At 34.9% G+C, this 22,154-nt stretch overlaps 1 protein-coding gene across 7 annotated transcripts in view; it reads left to right on the top strand.

The window, feature by feature from the left end:
- Positions 1 to 22,154, top strand: part of LOC111055339 (protein Spindly) — a 110,819-nt gene that overhangs the window by 44,622 nt on the left and 44,043 nt on the right. For 6 of the 7 annotated variants that reach the window (XM_039439351.1, XM_039439344.1, XM_039439369.1 and 3 more), the window contains exons 2-3: positions 19,200 to 19,242; positions 20,988 to 21,149. In XM_039439351.1, coding sequence (XP_039295285.1) covers positions 19,219 to 19,242; positions 20,988 to 21,149 — 186 coding nt within the window. In that variant the 5' untranslated portion in view covers positions 19,200 to 19,218. The remainder of the gene's footprint in view (positions 1 to 19,199; positions 19,243 to 20,987; positions 21,150 to 22,154) is intronic. The other variant, XM_039439375.1, reaches the window with a different exon arrangement.

Below are 22,154 nucleotides of genomic sequence, written 5' to 3'. Positions count from 1 at the left end.
ATTATAACATGAACCTCACTATAGGCCTGTAGGGTAGTCGGAGAGGTCTGTGTAAACCAATACTATAAGAATAAGAATAATAAGAATATTTATTTGCCATTAAATACAACACTGTACAATAGGCATCATCAATTTGTTTGAAAAAGAACAAAATACAATATATACACATATAATCTATGCTGACATTGATTGTCACTAGGCATATCAGTGCAGTTCATATATTCATTTAAATCATAAAATGCTTTTTCTTTCAGCCACTTGCAAATAACTGCCTTATATCTTGGTTCCGGTAGTTGTCTAATTCTCTGGGGCATCTTATTGAAGATTCGAAACTGCTGGAACTTGTGACTCATGAAGGTCTTGTTGAGACGGATATGAGGTGTTGTCAGGAACGAACGCTGTCTTGTTGCATAGCTGTGAATCTCCTCTTGTCGTATGAAGTTGGTTTCATTTTTTCTCATGTGCATCAGATTACAAAATATGTACATGCATGACAGTGTCATTATCTGAAGATCTGGGAAGGCTTGTCTGCATGATTCATCATTCCTCTGACTATTTGAATTCTATCTTTCAAGTAGCATTTGATCAAGTTCAATTCAGAGCCCTCAATTCCATAATATTCAAGTTTCTTGCATAGAATTGAGTGTGACACAGTGTCGAAAGCCTTGCTCAGATCCAGCAGGCCACCACCAATAACTGAACCTCTCTCAAATCCCTCAAGTATAAACTCCACAATTTTCTCTAAAGCCATAGTAGTGGAGCATTTGTTTCGAAAGCCAAATTGATTATTATTGAGCAATTTATTAGTAGTGAAATGTTCAGTAAGTGGTATTAATAAACAAGTTTCAATCACTTTACTGATAATTGGTCCTATTGCAACAGGTCTGAAATTTTCAGGTTGGTTCTTATCACCCTTTTTGTGAATGGGGTTGACTACTGATTGTTTCAAACAGTCGGGGAAAATACCAGATTTAAAAATAGAATTTATTATGAATACCAATGGAATATTGATTGAATCAATGATGTTCTTTAGTAAGAAATTTGAAATTCCAAAGACATCTTCACTACGTGATGAGCTCATTTTTTTACAATTTTCAGTATTATATTAGTGTCTACATTAATCCAGGAAAACTTACATGCTGTTTCGTTGTCATTCCTTCGTATACCTGTGTTGGTTCTTAGAAAATCTGAATAGGTAAGTGGGTTTTGACAGCTCTGCTGATGGCCAACGACATTATCAGGAACGTCTACAAAGAAATCGTTGAATTCGTCCGGTGAAATCTTCACATCAGTTAGTACAGGTGTTGTAGTGTCCTTAATAGAATTTATTATTTTCCATGCACTTTTGCATTTGTTTTTTGACTCCAAAATCAATTTATTATTTGTGGCAACTTGTGCTAGTGTCAATGCCTTTCTATACTTTTTCTTGTATTCTGTAAAGTTATTTTTCTCCACATCTCCTCCTGTGGCTTTCCATATACTATACAAAATCATAAGATGTTTCATTGTTGTCAATTCCGTTGTGTACCACTTCTTATTTTTCATTTTTGTAGATCTAGGCTTGATTAAGGACAGTGTAGATTGAGAAAATACACAATAGCATTTGAAAACATGGACGTCATTCTATTTACATCATATGTAGAATAAATTTCTGACCAATCATAATTTAGTAGTGACTTATTCAATTTATCCAGGTTTTCCTGTCTCAGTAGCCAAAATTTTCTTACTGAAGGTTTCTTTTGATTCAAAACATTGCGATTTTCAGTCAATTCACTCAATGGCATTCCAAACTCAAGCAATAATCCAGCATGATCCGAAATCAAGTCTTGTTTGTAAATGAAACAATTATAGCAATTTGATCTCAAATCTGTGAAAAAGTTGTCAAGGCAGGCCTTTTTCCTCGTTGGACATGAATGAGATTTGTAAAGATTGAATGATCTCATTATGTTTTGAAACATTTGAACTTCAGAGTTATCTTCCTTGAGAATGTCTATATTGAAGTCGCCTGCTAGCAGTATAGATCTATAGGATTTCGAAGTCACGAATGTTAAAAAATCTTCTAATCTATTGAGAAAGTCTCTGAGATTGGAGTCTGGTGTTCTATACATGCTCACTACTATGATATTCGATTTAACTATCTTTATTGCTGATACTTCAAATAGCATTGGTAAACAAAACTGTGACACATCAACAAGGGTGAAAGATAATTCTCTCTTAATTAAAATCGATGAGCCACCTCGAGTGAGAGGAGGCTCTCTGCAATATGAGGCTGCTAGTACAAAGCCATTTGGCACATAGAAAGACACTTCATCACCAACCAACCAATGCTCGTTTAAGCACACAATATCGAAGGATGTATCTTTAGACAACTCTTCTAGTTGACTAATTTTTGACCTCAATGAACATACGTTTACAAAGAATATTCTCGTCGTCAACCCGCCTGCATCTACAGGTGGCGTATTCGGCAATAGGTCAGATCGATCTGAGTTAACATTGTACCATTCTGAGAAAGCATCATCGTTTAAGTCATGTTCTTTGTTCCCATTTACTTTATCTATGTATCCATAGTACGATTGATTTGTCTTGGGTCTAAAAAATTTGTTGAAGAGTTTTTATTTGTTCCACTTTGTTTATCATCAGCGCAAGAGTCCTTATGTATTGACAGTTCAAAAGAAGTTATGTCTGAGTTGTTCAGAATGGAGTCACCTTCATCAGATATCGTTGACAATGAGAGATCAATCAAATTGGAATCTTCGACTTTCTGTAAATATGAGATTTTCGCTGTAAGAGCTCTGAATTGCTGCATTATCCTCTTGGAAAACTGAAACTTCCCTCTCCCATTCAGATGCTGATTAAGTGATGTGTGATCCTGTGTTTGTAAGTCATTGAGTTCAATTAGCGACGTACCATGATACTCTGTTAGATTTTTAGGTCCTTCATTGAATCTGGTAATCATTCTATTACACGTTGATTGTGGCAACTGATTGTATCTGTAGGGCAGTGTACACATTATAACATTTGTATGCCTTAGAGTTTCAATTGTCTCATCAATTCTTCTCAAAAGTCTATTAATATTACGGTATCTCATAACATCATTAGAGCCACCTGTCAAAACAATTGCATCATTTTTTGTAAAATTCCTGTGCTCTGTGTTCGATCTGACCGCACCCAAAATCACGTCCAATCCAGCTCCCGAGAATACATTTCCGGAAACTGTTGTATCCGAATCAGTCATGTTATGTAGCTTTGGACAGATTAATCTGCCAGTGTCATCAGCAAACATTAAGATTCTTTTCTTGCGTGATTCGCAGTGAGTGCTTTGAGTTTTCCAGTTTTCCTTTCTCAATTGTTTCCTCCCATTACTAATTCTCTCACTACCACCGTAATCCGTAGTCTTCATACCTTTCAACTTTTTAGCATTACCTAATTTTTCTTCCGTGTTATTAACGTTTTCATGTTTTCGTAATGTCTCTTCAAAAGTCATTCTATCTTCCCAGCGTCGTTGTTTGAGTTCCATAATATTAAGTTCCATTAATCTTACTTTTTCTAATCGCTCAGAACAATCAGGACAGGTAAATTTTGTTTTAGTTTGTGCGGAGAAATCAATCATCACCTTTGTTTGAAAATCTATAGTGTCAGTCTTCACTGTAATATCTGATCTTTTCATGTTTTTTGGATCATTACATAAAGTATCCTTATCTTGATATTTTTCCAATTGTAAAGTCAATCGTTGGATTTCTTCGACTAGGGCAGACTGATTTTCAGTTAACTGACATATTCTCTTGATTAGATCGTCTTTAGATTGTAAAACAATGTCTTCAGTTTGAGAACCCGTTTCATAACAGATAGGTGAAGCTTTCCGACCTGAATTCAGAAATGAATCAAGTGAGGCTCTATTTCCAAGTTGTGACGATTTCAATTTTGATACTGGACATTTTTCGTTCACTGTATAAGACAGCTCGGCCGGTGTCTGATGTGCAGCATGCTTTTTATGATTTCCTGAAGTATATTTAATCGAGTCAATCGCCGCCGATGTTATCACTGAAGACAAGCAGCCGGTGGTGCAACATCGCCAGCTAATGTCACCGCTTGCTAATGTATGACTCTTTCTAAAGCAGTGACTCTTATAAAACAATCCCGTATTATTCTTTGAAGTTTTGTAGGTTTGAAATGTATTAGTCTGATTAGCCATACTAATATTATTTTATTGGTTGACAGTGTCTATGGGTTCTATACCAAAAGAAGTCTAAAATTGCCACACTAAGTTGTTATTTGGTGGACAGTATGGATAGATCTATAACGAAAGAAGTTCAAAGTTACCGCTCTCAGTTGTCATGCCTCTCCTGAATCTGTTGCTATGGTTGCAGGTAAACAAAGATCAGCTGATGATAAGCCACTTCACATCTTCACAACAGTCAGCCGCATAGATAACAGTCAGTTGTAAAAATAGTTTGTTGTAGTTATCAGCGTTATCAGAATTTCACTTTCACTGCACTCCTACAGCAGTACAGTTCACGATAAAGTCGCAGTAGAGTCACTCAGATTCTCAGTGTAATCAGAACAATAACAAGTGAAATCACGGGCATGCCGGTTACGAAAAATGGAGTCGAAAAGTTCAAATCGTGTTTGGTCTGTCCATGCAACTCACTCGTGTACCACACTCACCAGTCATGCAGTTCAGGAATTCGTTAAACCAGGTACTTTTCACTAAGAAAAACCGTCCGAACTGTATAAATTTCACAAATTCTTGCAATTAACCACTGTAAAATGCTAAAAACTATAGAGCAAATTAGAAAACATCCTTACACGGTAGCTCAGTGCACGGTAACTCAGCCTGTACTGCATAGCATATCAGAAATAGGCCTATAACAATAATCTGACTATCAAACAGACTTATTAATGGAAACCTATTTTCAACTTTAAATTTTAATAAAGGAACATAATATAATAACAAAATTTAGGTCCACTCAAAATATATTGCCAAGATATTGTAAAATAAGGCCGTAGGCTAATGCAAACGACCTACCGTACTTATTCGTTTGTAAAACAGTAGGGTCAAGTGGGGTAATTGTAAACACATTTGGCATGTTCCATAATTTGACCTTATATAAAAGACTTATTATTCAGCAAAGGTTGAATAATTTTGTGTCTTTAGGTAGTTTAATATTTACATTTCAAGTAACAATTGTAGGTTTTATTTTTATGGTGTTCAAACATTAAATATATATTTATATATATATATATATTGTCACAAAGTGAATTTTTGTGACGGATGGAGAGCCGTCGTCTAGTGTAAAATTAGCGAATTTATTCTTTTTTAGAATTAGAATAGGGTCGACGACTTCCAGATATATCTTGTTGGACTTGTAGTAGTGTATGCACATTATCACCATCGTCGCCAATCCCTATGAATCAGCAGCAGCTGTATCATCAAACCGATAAGCGGCTACCGAGTCGGGTTGGTATCGCTCTTCATGAAATTTCTGGAATAGTAATATTGTTACCGGCCTGATTTAGTGTAGTAATTAGTATCATTGTCATCATTAGCTACACCCTTAACATCAGGAGCAGCTGAGTCAAACCCTGTCACATGACCAGTGGCGTGATCGTCTTTTCAGACTCTCATTGGTCGGGAATCTCTTTTCCCCGGCCTCCTAATTTTCAGGGACCCGGTGCTGCTCCAAGAAGACCTGGGAGAGGGGTAGTTGTTCGGTGAACGGGTTCGTGTACGACTGCGTTTAATTCGAACACTTTTATATTTCTCAATAATATTATTATTTGAAAAATAGGCCAAACATTCAAATCAAAAGTGAATTGCAATTAAAATATTTCATGTTAATTAGGCCAATTAACGCAAGTTGATTGAACAAGATAGTAGTTTTCAGAATCCAAGTTACTTCTCAAAGACTGAGACACTTCCTGGAAATAAGTAAACTAATTTCCTATCAATTTCTTTCACTTCAGGAGCAGGCAATATAGCCTTTATCTGTTCAAATGTGATGGAAAAATAGTCATTTTCTTTAGGAATGAACTGGGTTGAAAAGTCATCTTTACGCTGGTAGCCCATTACAAATATTTCACCATCATCATCATCATCAACTAGCTGAATGCAGCACACATACTTGTAATTGATTTGTTTCTTGGTCCACCAACTAAATCAACTAATACGAATAATCCCGGTGTCAATTTTTGTAATTCAGGTTCTTCATAAACAACTTCTTGAGTGTTTTCTTTTATTAAGGCCCGATTTCACCAAACACCAAACCAACAGTTTAACGAAATGAAAACTGCTGTTTGGCCATAAACGACAGAATCAAATTTCACCACACTCGTTTAGGGTCACGTGACTCCGAAAACTCCAGTTCAAACTTACCGGCCAAGTTTGGTCGGTCAGCCTTTGAAAACCGGCGATTATAACCTATAAACTGTTTTATATTGCACTACTTTCACGTTTTCGTGTAGCCTACTGCAATCGTGAAGAGCTGAATGTTTAGATCACACACTCATGTATTGTCATTTCAAATGTTGTTCAATAGTCAGTTGATTATTTTGATATTGTTTCGATTTAGTTATAAGTTTGTTAGTTAATTCATTTGGCAGTAGTTTATTAAAATTGTTGAATTTGCTTCATATTTTTAACCACTCCAACTGTTTTAATTTATTTGAGTAATATTATGTCTTCTTACATTCAATAATATTAAAATGTTTTTCTATTAGATCAATATATATATATATATATATAATATATATATATATATGCAGAGGCTCCCCAATCGTTTTCTCCATGAGTTTCTTATTAAGCTACCTATTATATATAAATGACCCAATCAAAACTAATTAACAGATAAAAACGAATAAATTTTTGATTACAAATGATACCTATAGCTAATTTACAACACTGGAAAAACTATAGAAATAAGAAAAAGTCAACTTATATATGTGAAGTTTTGAGTTACCTTTTTAATGACTGTTTGGTTTGCAAGGGCATTTTTCCAAGTGTATTGAAAAACATTAAGGTATTACTTGTACATACAAAAGGTGATAAAAAAACTTCTGACCATCAATTGTACCTGTGATATCAAGTACCTAATTTTGAAAGCTTTGGTATTGTATGTTTACTGAAAAAAAATTTGGCTTCAGGCCATGTAGAAATACTAGTAATGCAGTTACAAGACAAGTAAATAGTGTTGTTGATTATTTGGATAAGGATCTTTCTGTTAGCTTTAGGTCATATGGCATGTCTTACAATACTGTTAAGCATAACCACAGAGGAAAGAAACACTACACCGCACCAGTGGACAGACAGAATCGAGTTGGAAAATTAAAAACATTCCACTTGTTACTTGGCAACAGGGCAGCTTGGCAACAGTGCACGTCTTGGCAAGCATCCAAGCATGTGATGATTGTGCGCAAAAGACCACTAACGCGACTGAGTATGTGTTAGTGCTAAGGTGGTGGGAGTGTGTCAACTGTCTGTGCCTGTATCATAATATTATGTGATCAAAATCTGAACACAAGCGCACTCTATCAAGAATCTTGAGAATCTAGGCGTCATAATTCTGTGTATGCTTACACAGAGAAGGGATCAGAGGGAACATTCTTACCGACTATTGTTTCGCCTTATGTGTAGTATCACTTATACCGGTAGAAAGCGCTTGTATACGCAAATGACGATTTCTGTCTGAGCTGAGTTAGTACTGTAGTAGTGGGACGTAGTGGGGAGTCATTGGCATCCTACACTTCCCTCTCCAACAAACCAGTTCACACCACTCTCTCCCCCCAGCAAAACAACTGCTGACAGCATTTATGGCTTGAGGCATGTATGTCTATGTCATTGTTTTGCTAATAGTACATAGACTAGACATTCATTTTTCTTATTCTCATCACTTGCTACTCTCAACTCTCCAGATCGCATGAACGCTGCTTCTCCAGTGACAAAGAGGATTAATTTTTATTTCTAATCAACAAGAACTAGAAAACAATAAGTGAATGAGTGGCCAGATTTTGTAACTTTATTACATTATGTACTTCAATTCAATAATTGAAAAAAATTAAATCAATCCAATTTAATCCACAATATTGCGATTTTGAACTTAAAAATTGAGAAAGAGCATGGAATAATTTTAATAATGACATGTTCTTGAGGTGCTGTGTAATGCAGCATTATATTTCTCTATTATTGTTCTAAAATGATTTTAATAAATGATGTCAAAACTGCTCATTAACAATAATATTGTTTCAGTTACTTTTTTTTCATTGAATAGCCAAAGATTGTTAACCTTAATAATATTATTTCAGTTGCTTTTTGTTTTCATTGAATAGCCAATGGTTGTCAACCTTTTTATGGACTGTACCCATAGTGGAAAGTTCTAATTTTGCATATGAGCTAAATGCTGTTAGGCTAGCCGTCTAGCGGGAGAATGGGGAAGAGGGAGTAATTTGAAAATTCAATGAATTTCTCTCATTATAAACTTATAAGAGCCACTATCTTCTTAGCATTCAGTAAAATAACATCCAGTTTCATTGTATATTATAAGGAGGAAATTGATTGATACTCTTTAAAAAGATTTACCTACCCCTGTTATTATGTATGTGTATTTTTGTCGTAAATGTATTTCCTTTCCTTGATATAATACAAAATTATAAGTAGAGCAATAAAGAGCAAAACTAAAATCGTAAATCAATTTTGAAATAATCTTCATGACCTTTTAGAAGAAACTTTGTGGCTGAATCTGCTAATCAATTCCGACCATGTTGATAAACTTGAAACGCAAAAAATGCTGTTGATTTTATCATTTTTATTCATAGTTCACTTGGACACACGGTACGATTCAATCACTTGAAAATATCAAGAGATTGAAGATATTCTCCTCATATTCACGATCTCGGTATTTCTAAGATGGAAAACAGTAGTTGAAGATAAATATTTATGGTAACTGAGCTCCTATAGAATAAAATTTAGAACCAATCATGAGTTTCTATGATGTATGATCCTCGTTTAAGAGACTCTTGATTAACAGTGGAATTGCGAAAAAATGGTAAAACTTCAATCGTCACTTTTTCAATCGGTTGTAACTTTCTAATGGTATTGAAATCGAAAGTATTGTTGATTGGAGTGAGAAGAGGAGGAAATTCCTCACATCCTTGACTAGATTTTGATTTTATATCTGTATTATTTCATAAGATATGCAGCATTGAATAAATAAATTGTCGTTATTCTGTGTATGGAATATGGGTTGAAGTACAGTGTACACTCAACAAAAAATTTCCCATTTCTCTTAGGAACTTGACTCATGATATATGATTTCCAACTAGGTACCTTGACAAGCCGAAAAGAAAGAGCGTACGGGAAGATCCGAACATTGTATCAAAAGTTATGAATGAAATTTCGATCCTTGAGGTGTCCTGAAAATCTTTGAGATAGAGCGTTCTACCTGTTCTCAGATTGTAGAGCACAAAATTACGCCTAGTAGGATGTTGAATTATACATTTTTGAATTGTGACAATCGGAAGATATTGTTGATTGAATACTATAGGATTTATCAAAATTGATTTTCCATGAAATTCTACTCGTTTTGGAAAAACTGTAGGATAGAACTGATTGAAGTTATAGAGGTCTGAATGATTCCATTTTATTCTGAATTTTATATACAGTAAAACAGTAAAAAAGGAGAGGATTTTTTTTGTCCAATGACTGGATTTGATTGTAATAGCTCAGAACTGGAGAATGAACCAGACATATTAGGTATTTGGGCCACTCTGTACAAGGAAATTTTGCATGCGAAAATTGGTTCTGGACTTCTCTTATGCATACAAACCCTAAAAAATGGGGTTATAGGGTTTATAGGTTTTTGGTTTGGCCAAAGACCGTTCAAGTCAGAAGGAAGCTTTTCCATCAAGGGCCAAGCGTAGTGATAGAGTATGTGCATATTTTTTGTAAATATTGTTGTTCACTGATGTTTTTCACTTAGTTTTATCTTTATATTTTCATATTTCAAATAAGTGATTTAATACTTCATATTTATCGTGGTATTACAGTATGTTTTTTCACCTTACAAATCGTACCAGATAGAATAGAACATTCATGATTGTGTGCGGCTGTGTGGGCGTTATGCTCATGCATGTTGATGTTACAGATTTTTGTGTTGAAAAATTAGAGTTGGGTAGCTTAGGGGGTTAGGTTTTTGTTTGGAATTGCAATATGCTGGAATGGGTTGGAGACCAGATTGAGGTATGTTTATTGAATGAGCGAAGCGAATTCTATGTTTCAAGTCAATCAGCGTTCGTCTATTTGTAAGATTTTTTATCTTTCCAATCGTGCTTGTAAGCTCAAAAGTGTAGAGAACTTCTATTTCTCAGCGTTCTCCACCGATCCTATTGCATATATCATCATACTCTAAATCCAATTTGTATGTGTGTTTGTGTGTGAATAGGCAGACGTGTATGAGTATAAATGTTAGTGAGTGTAGCGAGTTCTACTGTTCTCCGAACTATGAAACATTTCATAACCATATAAAGTAGAATACCCGTTTCCTGATTTTATGATACAATGGTAATTAAAAGATTTACTGTTATCTTTAAGGTTTATAAATAGTTTTCCAAACGAAAATTGTATAATAAAGTGATTGACCATGTCACCTCAATTTAATTAATTGATTATAAATAATTGATTAATAATTAGTAAATTAGGTGTGAATTAATTAATTAATAATTTAATTAATTGAGCACCTCCGCTCTGTAATTGGCGCTTGTGCGAGTGTGCAGGACAAGTTTGTAGGATAACTGCAGTGAACCATGATAACACGATTACAAACGCATCCACCCCTAGTAGGCCTAGACAATAGAATACCTGGACAAAGTTTGGGACCCTAGAACAGTCTGGTAGGGCTTCATCTCCATCTTCTCCAACAAAAATTTTTAGCACATGGAATTAGGGATATTTTATTTTTTTCAATTATATCACCTTCTGCTTCTCATACTGAGTCTAAAAGAATTGTTTTATCCACCTAATACGAAATTTAGTTTTATATTGTTTATCATATTGTATGTTGATATTCCAATACGCTCTCAACTGCAATGTCAAATAATGAGCTGTCTTTGTTTAAAATGAATGAATTGCCTTTCGTGACAGCTATTCTTTGTAAACTACCTTTGAACAGTTGCTCTAGTGAGCCAGGGTGTCAATTTGTAGATTGTAGATTCCAACCAGTTTGACACACGCACAACTGCCAACGCCCTTCTTGCAGAAAGGTGTTGCTGAAGCCTACGTGAACAATAGTATTTCAAAACATTGTTATTCGAGGAGCTATTCACAAGTAATTGTGAATAAGGGCCTGTCTATTATAAACTGTAAGATGTTGAACAAACTAATATACAGTCGAACCTCTCTATAACAAACCTCCACCTAACGAAATCCTCTACACGACGAATTTTTACCTGGTCCCATGACATTTTAGAGTTTTTGCTGTTTATTTACCTCTATTTAACGAATTACGGACCTCTCAACAACAAAGTTTTTTCTTGACTTCAACATACAAAGTGTAGTGTGTATAGGAAGCAGACGGTCATTTTCAAGGAATTCTTTAGTTTCAGCAGAAAGGTCAATAGACTAAAAATAATGGCAATTCAGGTAGGAAGAAGATAGGGTGGTACGATATTATATTAAGATCCATAGGATCGTGGCAGTTTTCTTGACAGAACCTCTCAATAACGAATACCTCTCAGCAGCGAATTTTTTCTCGGGATAATCGACTTCGACAGAGGTTCGACTGTATTTTCATTTTCATAGTATTGCTTTTCGTAACATTAAAGGACTGATGAATTTCGAAGTATTTTCTATTCTGATTGTGAATATAGATGTTATTATGGAATGTTGAATATTATTGTTTAACTTTGTGCTCATATATTCTATTGGTATTCATGATAAATTAAGCTTGGTAAATATATTTTGTTTATTTATAGTGGTTTTGTATAGAATAATTATTGAACTAGCGTGAGTTTTAACTTTTGACTTACTGAAAGACAAAGTCGTTGTCCGTCTGTTTGTATGTTCTACAATAACTTTAGAAAGAATTGATCAATCTTCTCAAATTATGAACACATATTCTCCGAACCCTTTTACAGGTCAAGTTTGTTGGACAACAAATTGACTCACTCTTTTGTCCTTTTTCAGGATATAAGAATAACATTGAAAGTGCATTAGAAAAAAATTGTTATGATCTATCATTTGGTCAGCTGAAGAATTCTTTGCATGCAATTACTACAGTTTTTCCATTCATTCATTCGTAACATCATCTGAGGTTATTTGGGAGCAAAGTTAGTAGACTGTCTACTAACGTTGATTTGGGAGCAATCACACACACTGACATAATATGATTTTAGCTGGTTCATTATACTTTACAACTTTTGTATCAACAAAATGATATGGGTTGATATAATTATCAATTTGCGGTTTTGGCTATTTATTTTCTCTTGGAACTATGTATCGAAATCATGTATCAAACATTTAAAAAAATCTTTGAGTGTCAAAGATGTTGAAGCGACAGAGTAATATTTTTAGAGTAATTTTTCATTTCAAATGACATTCCCAATGGAAACTGCTGTCAAATTATTATTGTAAGAGAAATATTTAGCAGCTTTAGTAATTTTCATAAACTCTGTATAATCAAAATTTGAGGGTTTCAAAGATTACAATGCAAAACAGTTCTTGAGCGAGTTCTCTGAACCACGGGGGTCACAAGTTCATACAGATAGAAAAAAGATAAATTCTTTTAACCGTATATTATCATAATATGCTAGAATAGTATCAGTAGTTATTAGTAATTTTTCATATAGTGATAGCTAATAGTGGGTTATAGTAATTGCAAAAATAATAGACTATTTATTATTTGATATAGCCTATTACTAAATAAGTTTCATAGAATGTGTAAATTATTTATTATGCAGATTTTTATATAATTTGCATTCATCAATTCCATTGAATTAAATTGAATTGTCATTCTGGGATATATTATGTCACACACTGTCAACAAATTTATTACTTTATATTTCTTTTCTATAAAATATATTATTGAAAGGAAATAAATTATGGAGGTTTCTGTTTTCTTCGTGATCTATTCATTATTTGAGTTTATGAATTTTGTACTCAGAAATAAATATGGCTGTCTAGCAAGTAGTCAAATAGAAAAAAGCATGAAATATTTTTTTCTGTATACCCAGTTTCCAGTAAGTTACAATTATTAATCCAGAAGATATGAAGAATAATTTTATTTGACTTTAATTTTTATTAATGGACTGATCATATGAATAGATGGTATGGTGATTTAATAATAAATTATTTGATTTGAAGTTTCACTTTGAATTGAAAAAAAGTATAACAATAATTGATGGATCCTCAATTTAATCATTGATAAAAATTAATCTGGAAGGATCTCATTATCAGATTATTTGCCAATGTGTAATAGAATTGACTCATTTATTTATTTATTTATGCATTCATAGAAATAAAATAATTCCAAACTTATTATGAATTATATTGGAAAAGGAACAACAGCTTTTATGTTGATATCAGCAGCATGAGATAATACTGAGAGGGAAATTATGGAGTACTGTAGTATCACACAGAAAATATATTTTCCTTTCTCCTCTCTGAGAAGTTACTGTATTAGTGTGTGATTCACTGTATGGTGTGTGCATGTGTGCGTGTATACGCTTCATAAAATTGAAAAGACAGCAGAGCAGAGCAAGCCGATCATCTACTAGTAATATTGGATAATTGCCAATCGTGACTTGTTTTTATTTTGTTGAATGTGGATGTGGAATGACAATAGCGGAGCAAGGGGAGCAGGTGACAGAGTACTACAACTGTTGGAGGGGGATTTCTGAATTAGCGGGGAAGGCCTGTCGATGGTACTGATCTCTCGTAGCGAGTTGAAGAACTAACTGTTAGTCACCCATTTTACCCCCCTCCACACCCACTCCACACTGCTGGTCACCCATTAAGCGCAACATTAGATGAGTTCTCTGTCCCTTCTCTGTGATGCTTATTCCGTGGCATAACATACTTTGTAACAAACTTACTAATATTATGGCTGCAATATTCTGAATGAATCGATCTCGTTACGTCATTTAAAAGACCGCAACCAGTTGTTTACAGAGATGGTCAGTTCTCTCATCGCAGTTGAAGACAAAAGCAGCCTTTTCTTCATTTAAACCACAGTCATTAATAACTTTATTCAGTTCTGAATAGAAATCGTAAACAATGTCTGGTTTCCGAGCATTTTTTCTGCTGCTTTGTAGAAGTTCTGGTTTTTTCACTGACAGGGAAGGATGACGGTGAAGAAATCCATAGTACCAGTCCTTACCTGGTCTACCATCTTTGAATGGAGTTTTCAAGTTATTTGCCTTGACAAACTCTGCTACAATATCAATTGTATCTTCCATATTGCATGGGAACCCCATGCATGCTCTTGCTTTCAAACAATTTACTAAGTCAATTTCATCTTGACTGGATAATGTTGTCTGACGTTGTCCAGCCCCCACTTTGTCAATAGGTACTTTCCTACCTTCTATTCGATGGAAAATTACACTCCTTGGTACACCATACTTCTCTTCAGCTTGGGAAAAAGTACAGTTTTTATTCTCCACATCTCACACAGCATGCAGTATATCTTCTTGTGAGTAAGCTGGACTCAGCCTCTTTCTCACATATGTTCTTGGCATCTGAAAATAAATAACATTGGTGTAAATTTTTTGACGTTCAAGCATTTAAGGAAAGGATAGAAACCTTGAACACAAAAAAATATCAATTAGCTTCTGACACAGTGTTTGGTGAGATGTAGAGGTACTTACTCATAATGAAAATTAAAAAGCTAGTCACAGTATCACTAAGTATCACCTGGTGAGAGTGTTTGCTTTGTGATTGTGGGGTCAAGTCACAAACACAGTGGTTTGATCTTGGATGGGTGACCAGTATTAGGCCAAGTACACATTGGCAAGGTGGAACCCACCTGTAAGGGTCTCCCCACTATTAAAAGCAATAAGCATATTTTTTTCATATCACAAAAGTTTAATTAGCACTTGATATTGTAATTGATCACAAATTATTCAGGATTTTACATGCAAATTAATGTGTTTACAATTACCCCAAAAATGCATTTCCAATTACCCCACCAGCTAAATGTGTGGGGTAAATGGAAATGGGGTTGTGAGTGGCCTAACCCTTGATAGAATGGCTCAAAACGTATATCAATATAAAATATAGTTCATATTCCTTACCTTGGAAGTGTCAGCTGCTGCTCAATGATGGGCTTTCGAACGAAAACAATGTTAATCTTCTGATACTGCTACTATGAATCTTGAAGTGAACTTTAGGTAAAAAGTTGAGAGGTGAAATCTAACCTATAAACTCAAGAGCAAGTCACAAGTTGAATGGAAGTTTTGGAGGGAAGATCAGCATAAGCTGCAACGTCATTGTTACCAACCTATTGGCTTCCAGAAGAAAAATTTACCTATCATTTACATTTACCCCAAATCTACAATTACCCCACTTGACCCTACTGTGGTCATCAGTGTACAATATGTAGTTTAATATAGAAACAAGTAGAAAAATGTAGAGAGACAAAGCTGGTTAGAATGTTATAGGCAGCGCTAGTGTCAATCTTCAAAACGTCACGGATCTAGTGTATATGCTATATATAAAATGATGACGTTCTACGACCGAATGCCTAGTGATGACATATAATACCTTTGTTTACAATGTCGTCCGAGTGGTTTGTCGTCAGAGTGGTTACCCACCGTCAGAGTGGTTACCCACCAAAGGAACGTTGCCAGCCTGGGAAGTAGTGGCGCAGTTGCAGGAGATTGCTTGCAGCGCCTGCGCAGGTTGACTGCCCCATTTCACTCTCTCTCCAGGTGAATGCCTTCGGGTTGCTGCTGTGTTGCTCGCCACTGCTCCTATTCATGCTCTTTCCAGACGACCGTGAACCGAAACGAACGCTCTCACTCGCTCTCATTGTGAGTGCATAACGCGGAGCGTATTGCAGTTTCTTGAAGTGTCACCCGGCAAACCAATTTATAAGACGTTGTCACATCAAAAAGTGTATTTGTGTCTATCATTAATTATCAAAGTATTGGTTACTCGCTCAAACGAGCATAAAAGTGAGAATGTACATAAGTGGTTTTGTTTTCAACAAAACATTACAAACGTTCTTAAAACGTTTAGTGTTGTGTTTGTTACCTCGTAATCACAAGTTTAAAGTTTTTATCGATCAGTGTTTCGATATTCCAACCATGTTATTTAAAAAGAACACAAAAATCTGTGATGATTACCGTTTTTTCACGTCGGTACCCTTATCGTGTCATAAGTTATTGAATTTCATAAATTTTCCTGTTCTTGGAATTTGCATAATGACGCTTTCCGCCATTACTTGAGTTGTTGTTTATCCTTCTTTTCGTGTTTGTGTGCACCCGTGTTCATGCCAATTCGTGCATCATCGCGATTCATCAGATCAACTCATCATCAGCTGTCATCGGTAGACTTCGGATCTACATCTTCAGGTAAACACATCAGGGTCAAGATTCTCCTTCCCCTCCCCTTTGTTTACCTCTCTAGTTGCGTTTCATTCCGTAGCACCTAGCATATGTTCTGCTATTGTTTAGTTGCTCTCGCCAGCTGACTAGTTATTGTCGTCTGCAAACGTAAACAGACAAAATGTCGAATTACACTTTAGCTGTTGCTAACCTTAACACATCGTTATCTGATTCAACTCTAAATAAGAGTGAAAGCAGTGAAAACAGTTCATTTGATCAAGCAAAAATACAGTTAAAAATCCTTTTGCATAAAGCTTGTTCTAATTTGGAAAAAGTCACCATAACTTTGGATACGATTGGAATTGAGGCATCAAGTAGTGACATCTTAGTCAAAATAAACGATCAACTTGAAACTTTTGAAAAGTACCGTGATGAAATAACACATATTTGTATTTCCCAAGGAATAAATGACGATTTCATGGAAACTTTATCTAACGAATTCAGGTCATCATACACAAAATACATTCAAATATCAAAAAGTTCACCATCAATTTCAAATGCAAGTACACCCACACAACAATGTGTGAAAGCAAGTAACATTCCTATGCCAATGTCTTGGCAAGCACAATAGAAATGTTTGTAAGTCTACAAAAGCTTGTAAATCTTGTAACTCAAACAAGCATCATAGTTTGTTTCATGTTGACAAGTCATCAGTTGATAAATCTGTCTACTCTCAAGTCAAATAGTATTGAAAAATCCAGTGCAGTAATGAGCAACACCAGTTTGGCCATTGCTAATGAAAGTAAAGATTCAGTTTGTTTACTGGGTACAGCTATCATAATAGTGTATGACACTTATGGTAGACCTCACAAAGCAAGAGCTATTCTTGATTCCGCCTCTCAGATAACAGCTATCAATAAAAGTCTTGTTGAAAAGTTGCATCTGAAGCCTGTAGTCTCTGAGAAAAAGTTGATTAGCATTGGTTCTAACGCAAAAAAAAGTTTTGGAAAAGTAAAACTCCATGTTCCATCGCCTAAGAAAATTAATTTCAATCTTAATATTTCGGCTACGGTTTTAGAGAATATAACATGCAATCAACCATCAGTCTCACTAAACCCTAGTGATTTCGAACATTTGTCAGAACTCAATTTAGCTGATGAAAATTTTCACCAATCAGCGCCTGTTGATGTACTTCTCGGCGCAGACGTATTCATGCACGCCTTGTCTGAAAGCAAGCTAGGTAACTCATTAAAATTTGAAAACTCTCCCGGTGCTTTTAAAACTGTTTTTGGTTTTGTCATCATAGGACAAACCAACATTCAATCTCAAACAACACAAAGTTCTGTGTCTAGTTTGCTAACTTAAAAATTAATAAAATTAAAAAAATTGTAACTTGAAAAATATTAACGCTACAGGGTTGCGGTTGCTCTTGATATATTGGAAATTTAGTTTTCTTCAAAAAAGGTACAACATTTTCTGCCAGACACTTGGTTAGGTCACAATCCTGGAAAAATAAGGACGATGTTCCAAAATTTCCAGATTTTCCAAGATAGTGGCGGGCGCGGAGGGGGTAGAATTGTGCATTCTCTTTTCTAACACCTACTTACCATCCTAGACAACATATTATGAAAAATTCAGCTTCACCGGACCTTTTGCAAGATAACCCCCTTTTTTGTCTCTATTTACTTGACTACAAGTTGATGTTTGTTTTCTAATATTTGACTACCCTTTAATAGGCTTATCTTACTTATACAAGGCTTATCCTTTCTTCAAACTTTGATGATACTTAAAAATAAGTTGATAATATTTGTTTTATAATACTTGACTTGCCACTTATTCAAAGTAAGTAATAAATAAAGATAATTTGAATCCTTCTGAATACAAAGATGGCCGATGAGAGTTTTTGCACTGCAGTTCAATGTGATATTGCCAGTTAAGGTGACTGTCGATCAGTATGCCCAGGAATTTAGTACTTGTCTGTGCTGGCATGTTTATGATTGTTTGATACTCCATGTTTCCGTTTTTTGGGTTGAAGCGAATGTGAACTGTTATCTTTATTCATGGTTAAATTTAGTTTCTTGCATTTCACGTTTGCTTCATTGAGTGTTGTCTCCACCACTTCTTCGGTGTTTTCATGCTTTTCAGATGGAATTAAGATAGTAGTGTCGTCAGCAAAGAGGATACAGTTCTTCGTATGGTCCATTTCTGTGGGGAAGTCATTTATGTAGATCAGGAATAGCTGTGGCCCCAGTATTGACCCCTGAGGTACACCTATATAGACTGTCCTTAGAGAGGATTACTGTCCTTACTCGCTCAATTATTGCCTTAACATTGCAGTCTCTAGCCTATAATTTATCAATTGGTACAATAGAAACTAGTCTGAAGCTGCCAATATTATCTGGATCATCCTTTTTTGAGCCTAGTCGACATATTGGCCCAGCCTGGTAAGCTTGACTACGTTCCTACGTTGGTCCTGCCATCCACACTGCGTGCCCAATCAAGCACCATTTACGGTAGCCAAAGTTGGCAAATGCTCACCACACGGAGTGCCGCATTCAAAATGGCTGATTAAAAATGATTTGTTGGAAAAATTGAATTTAGCATGTGCTACTATACAAACATTATTTGTCAGCCCGGAAAATTAAATTTTCTTTTTTTTTCTTTTCCAGAACATATATCGTCATTGAAATGGATCACCTTAAGAAGATAGAGGTAATTATTTAAGGCTGTGCAAAGGCTAAAAATAAACTTTCTACTGGTGATATTTTTCAAAGTTTTTCGATTTGTATACTATCAAGCTATCAACATTGAAAAGTTTTCTCAGGAAAACATTTTTTTTTTCGATCATTACTTTTTGAGATATGAGCGCCTAAAGTTAAATTTTTTGTGCCAGAACATTTCAAGTTCGGTGAAAGATAAAACCATGAGATTTAGAGGATAAATTCTTCATGGTATTGTTGATCTAGTAAAATAAAAATTTTCCAAAAATATCAATTTTTGAAAAGTTATTCAATTTACCAAAAATAACTCAACTAAAAGTTATCTTTGGTCATTTTTAGTAAATTAAATAACTTTATCAGAAATAGTATATTTTGCACCTAGGGCCGAAAATGAGACTTTTCCGGCTCGAAATCAGTTTTCAAGTCCGAGGCCGTAGGCTGAGGACTAGAAAAGATTGAGAGCCGGAAAAACATTTTTTCCCGTGGTGCGAACGCTATTTTTCGCCACACAGAAATATATATATATATATGTGTGTGTGTGTGTGTGTATGTATATGAGAATAATTGTTTATTAAGCACTTCCGAAAGCAAAAGTGGAAGGTCATAGCTCTAGCAAATCTGAGGTAATCTGAATATCAGGAAATTGTCCAAGTATTTTAATTTTTTATTCTGATTTGTCTAAATAACCTAAAATATTATGTTCAGTTATGTGGGAGGTTGAGTTTATTCTTTTTTATTCTTTCAAATGACAATAAGATAAGATGATATTATTATAAATTTTTTAATTATTGAATAATAAACTCAAATAATGAAAAGTTTTTTGATCAGCTGTTTTAGCACACTTGAGATTTAGCGGCCGGAAATGGTACTCTTTCCGGCTAAGGCCGGAAAGAAACCTTTTCTGACGTCAGATGAGAGTCTGCAAACAATGTCTTTCAGATCTACGTAGGGACTGGAAAACAGCTGCTTTCTGTGCAGTGTGGCGAAAATGATATTTTCAGAAAATTTCCATTTTATTAGATCAACAATCCTTAAAATCTCATGGTTTTATCTTTCACTGAACTTGAAATGTTCTGGCACAAAAATTTTAACTCTTTAGGCGCTCATATCTCAAAAAGTAATGACCGAAAAAAAATGTTTTCCTGAGAAAACTTTTCAATTTTGATAGCTTGATAGTATACAAATCGAAAAACTTTGAAAAATATCACCAGTAGAAAGTTTATTTTTAGCCTTTGCACAGCCTTAACTTACTGCTTCCAGAATTGAATCATCAAATGGATTATCAGACATTTTTCAACACAATAATAGATAGTATCCAGCAGGATGGAACAGGCCACGGTTGATAAAATTTCAAATTAATTTTTTTACAATTGTAAATTTTATGAATTCGATAACTTTTTCAATTTCACAACTGTCACATTAAATCAACATGATTCTAAAAATCACTTATTACCTGGAAATCTTCCAAGTCGTGAATCGTGATTTGGGTAAACCAACTTAAACAAAGTTGAGTGCTTGCTGAAGTTGAATGATACCAAAAATGTTCATCTTTCCCAATAGATGGAATATTTCATCAAACTTTTTACAAACAAGAACAAATAGTTTAGAACAAAAGCCTATGAATCAATAAAAAATCAATGTACATAGGATATGCATTTTAGAGAACCGCCCTACTTTGAATACGTCATGGTTTCCTGTATCTGTTCATTTATTAATTCACCCATGTTTAATTTTCAGGAGTTAGAACAAATAAATCATGATTTGGTAAAAAAATTGGACGTTAAAAACCATATGGAGAACGAAATGAAAGATGAAATACATTTGCTCGAAGATCTATTGAAAAAGGAAAAAACAGCAGCAGAAGAAAAAGATTCGGAAATAAAAGTACTAAAGGCCCAGGTAAAAATATTCTTATTCCGAGTTGCCACTCTCATCTTGATTTAAACAATAGTTTGAAATTTAATCGTCTCCATGGAAATGCGTTGTTATAGTAGAATTAAAACTTCTTCCGACTTAAGGGATATGCGGGGCAGAGATATGGTGAACCAGTTCAGCTATAGAGTGATTAATAGAGTCATAGAGATAAACGCGGTTGTCAAGTTTTCATAACAAGCTCAGTCGATGCAGTGCTTTCAGAGAGGAAACTATACTCTGTCCAAAGCTGCATGAGCTCTGAAGGATTAGGCCGACCCTCCTACTACTCACACACAAAAGCGCAGTCTCCTTTTGTGTGTGTGAGTAAAGGGACGGTCTGCCTGCCTACCTGTATATTACGAAGTATACATAGTATATCAATGGCGCAGGTAGGCCGGGCGTGTGTGCCTGCGCGTGGGGAAGCGAGGGTCGGCTTAATCTTTCAGGGCTCATGGCAGTTTGGACAGACTATAGTTATGCGTATCATGAGTATTTGAACACTCACTATGACTACAGAACTCCTTCCGCTCCAGCACGGCAACATTGCCGCCGCTGTATCCCTACTTTTCTCTGCTTCGCATATCCCTCCAAGTCGGAAGATGTTTCAATTTTCAATTATAGCCTCTTGCGCTAAGTCTGTTGCAACATCCATATTTAGCTTGGCCTTCCTATGCATCTTCATGTATAAACTCGTATTTTTGTTGTGCAACAGGCTTTTAGAAACTGTTTCTTCAAAGTTTTTCGATTTGATATTCGATCAAGTTACCAAAATGTAATCTATTATAGAGAAATTTATATATAAGTTTTAAAAAATAACTTACCCAAACTGAGTTATTATGTCATTCGTTGAACAATATCTTGAAGATTATATCCTCAAAACGCAATAATTATTTTTTGCTACCAATTCTTTTATATGGTTTATTTAATTGATTTATTCTACCTTGAAAATTCATTTCATTTTGGTAACTTGATGTAATAACTTGAAAAAAT

This window comes from Nilaparvata lugens, chromosome 1, assembly GCF_014356525.2.
Source record: "Nilaparvata lugens isolate BPH chromosome 1, ASM1435652v1, whole genome shotgun sequence".
In the NCBI taxonomy this organism is placed as follows: Eukaryota; Metazoa; Arthropoda; class Insecta; order Hemiptera; family Delphacidae; genus Nilaparvata; species Nilaparvata lugens.
Note: the sequence above shows the minus strand (reverse complement) of the source record. Positions and strands in the feature narration are given on the sequence as shown.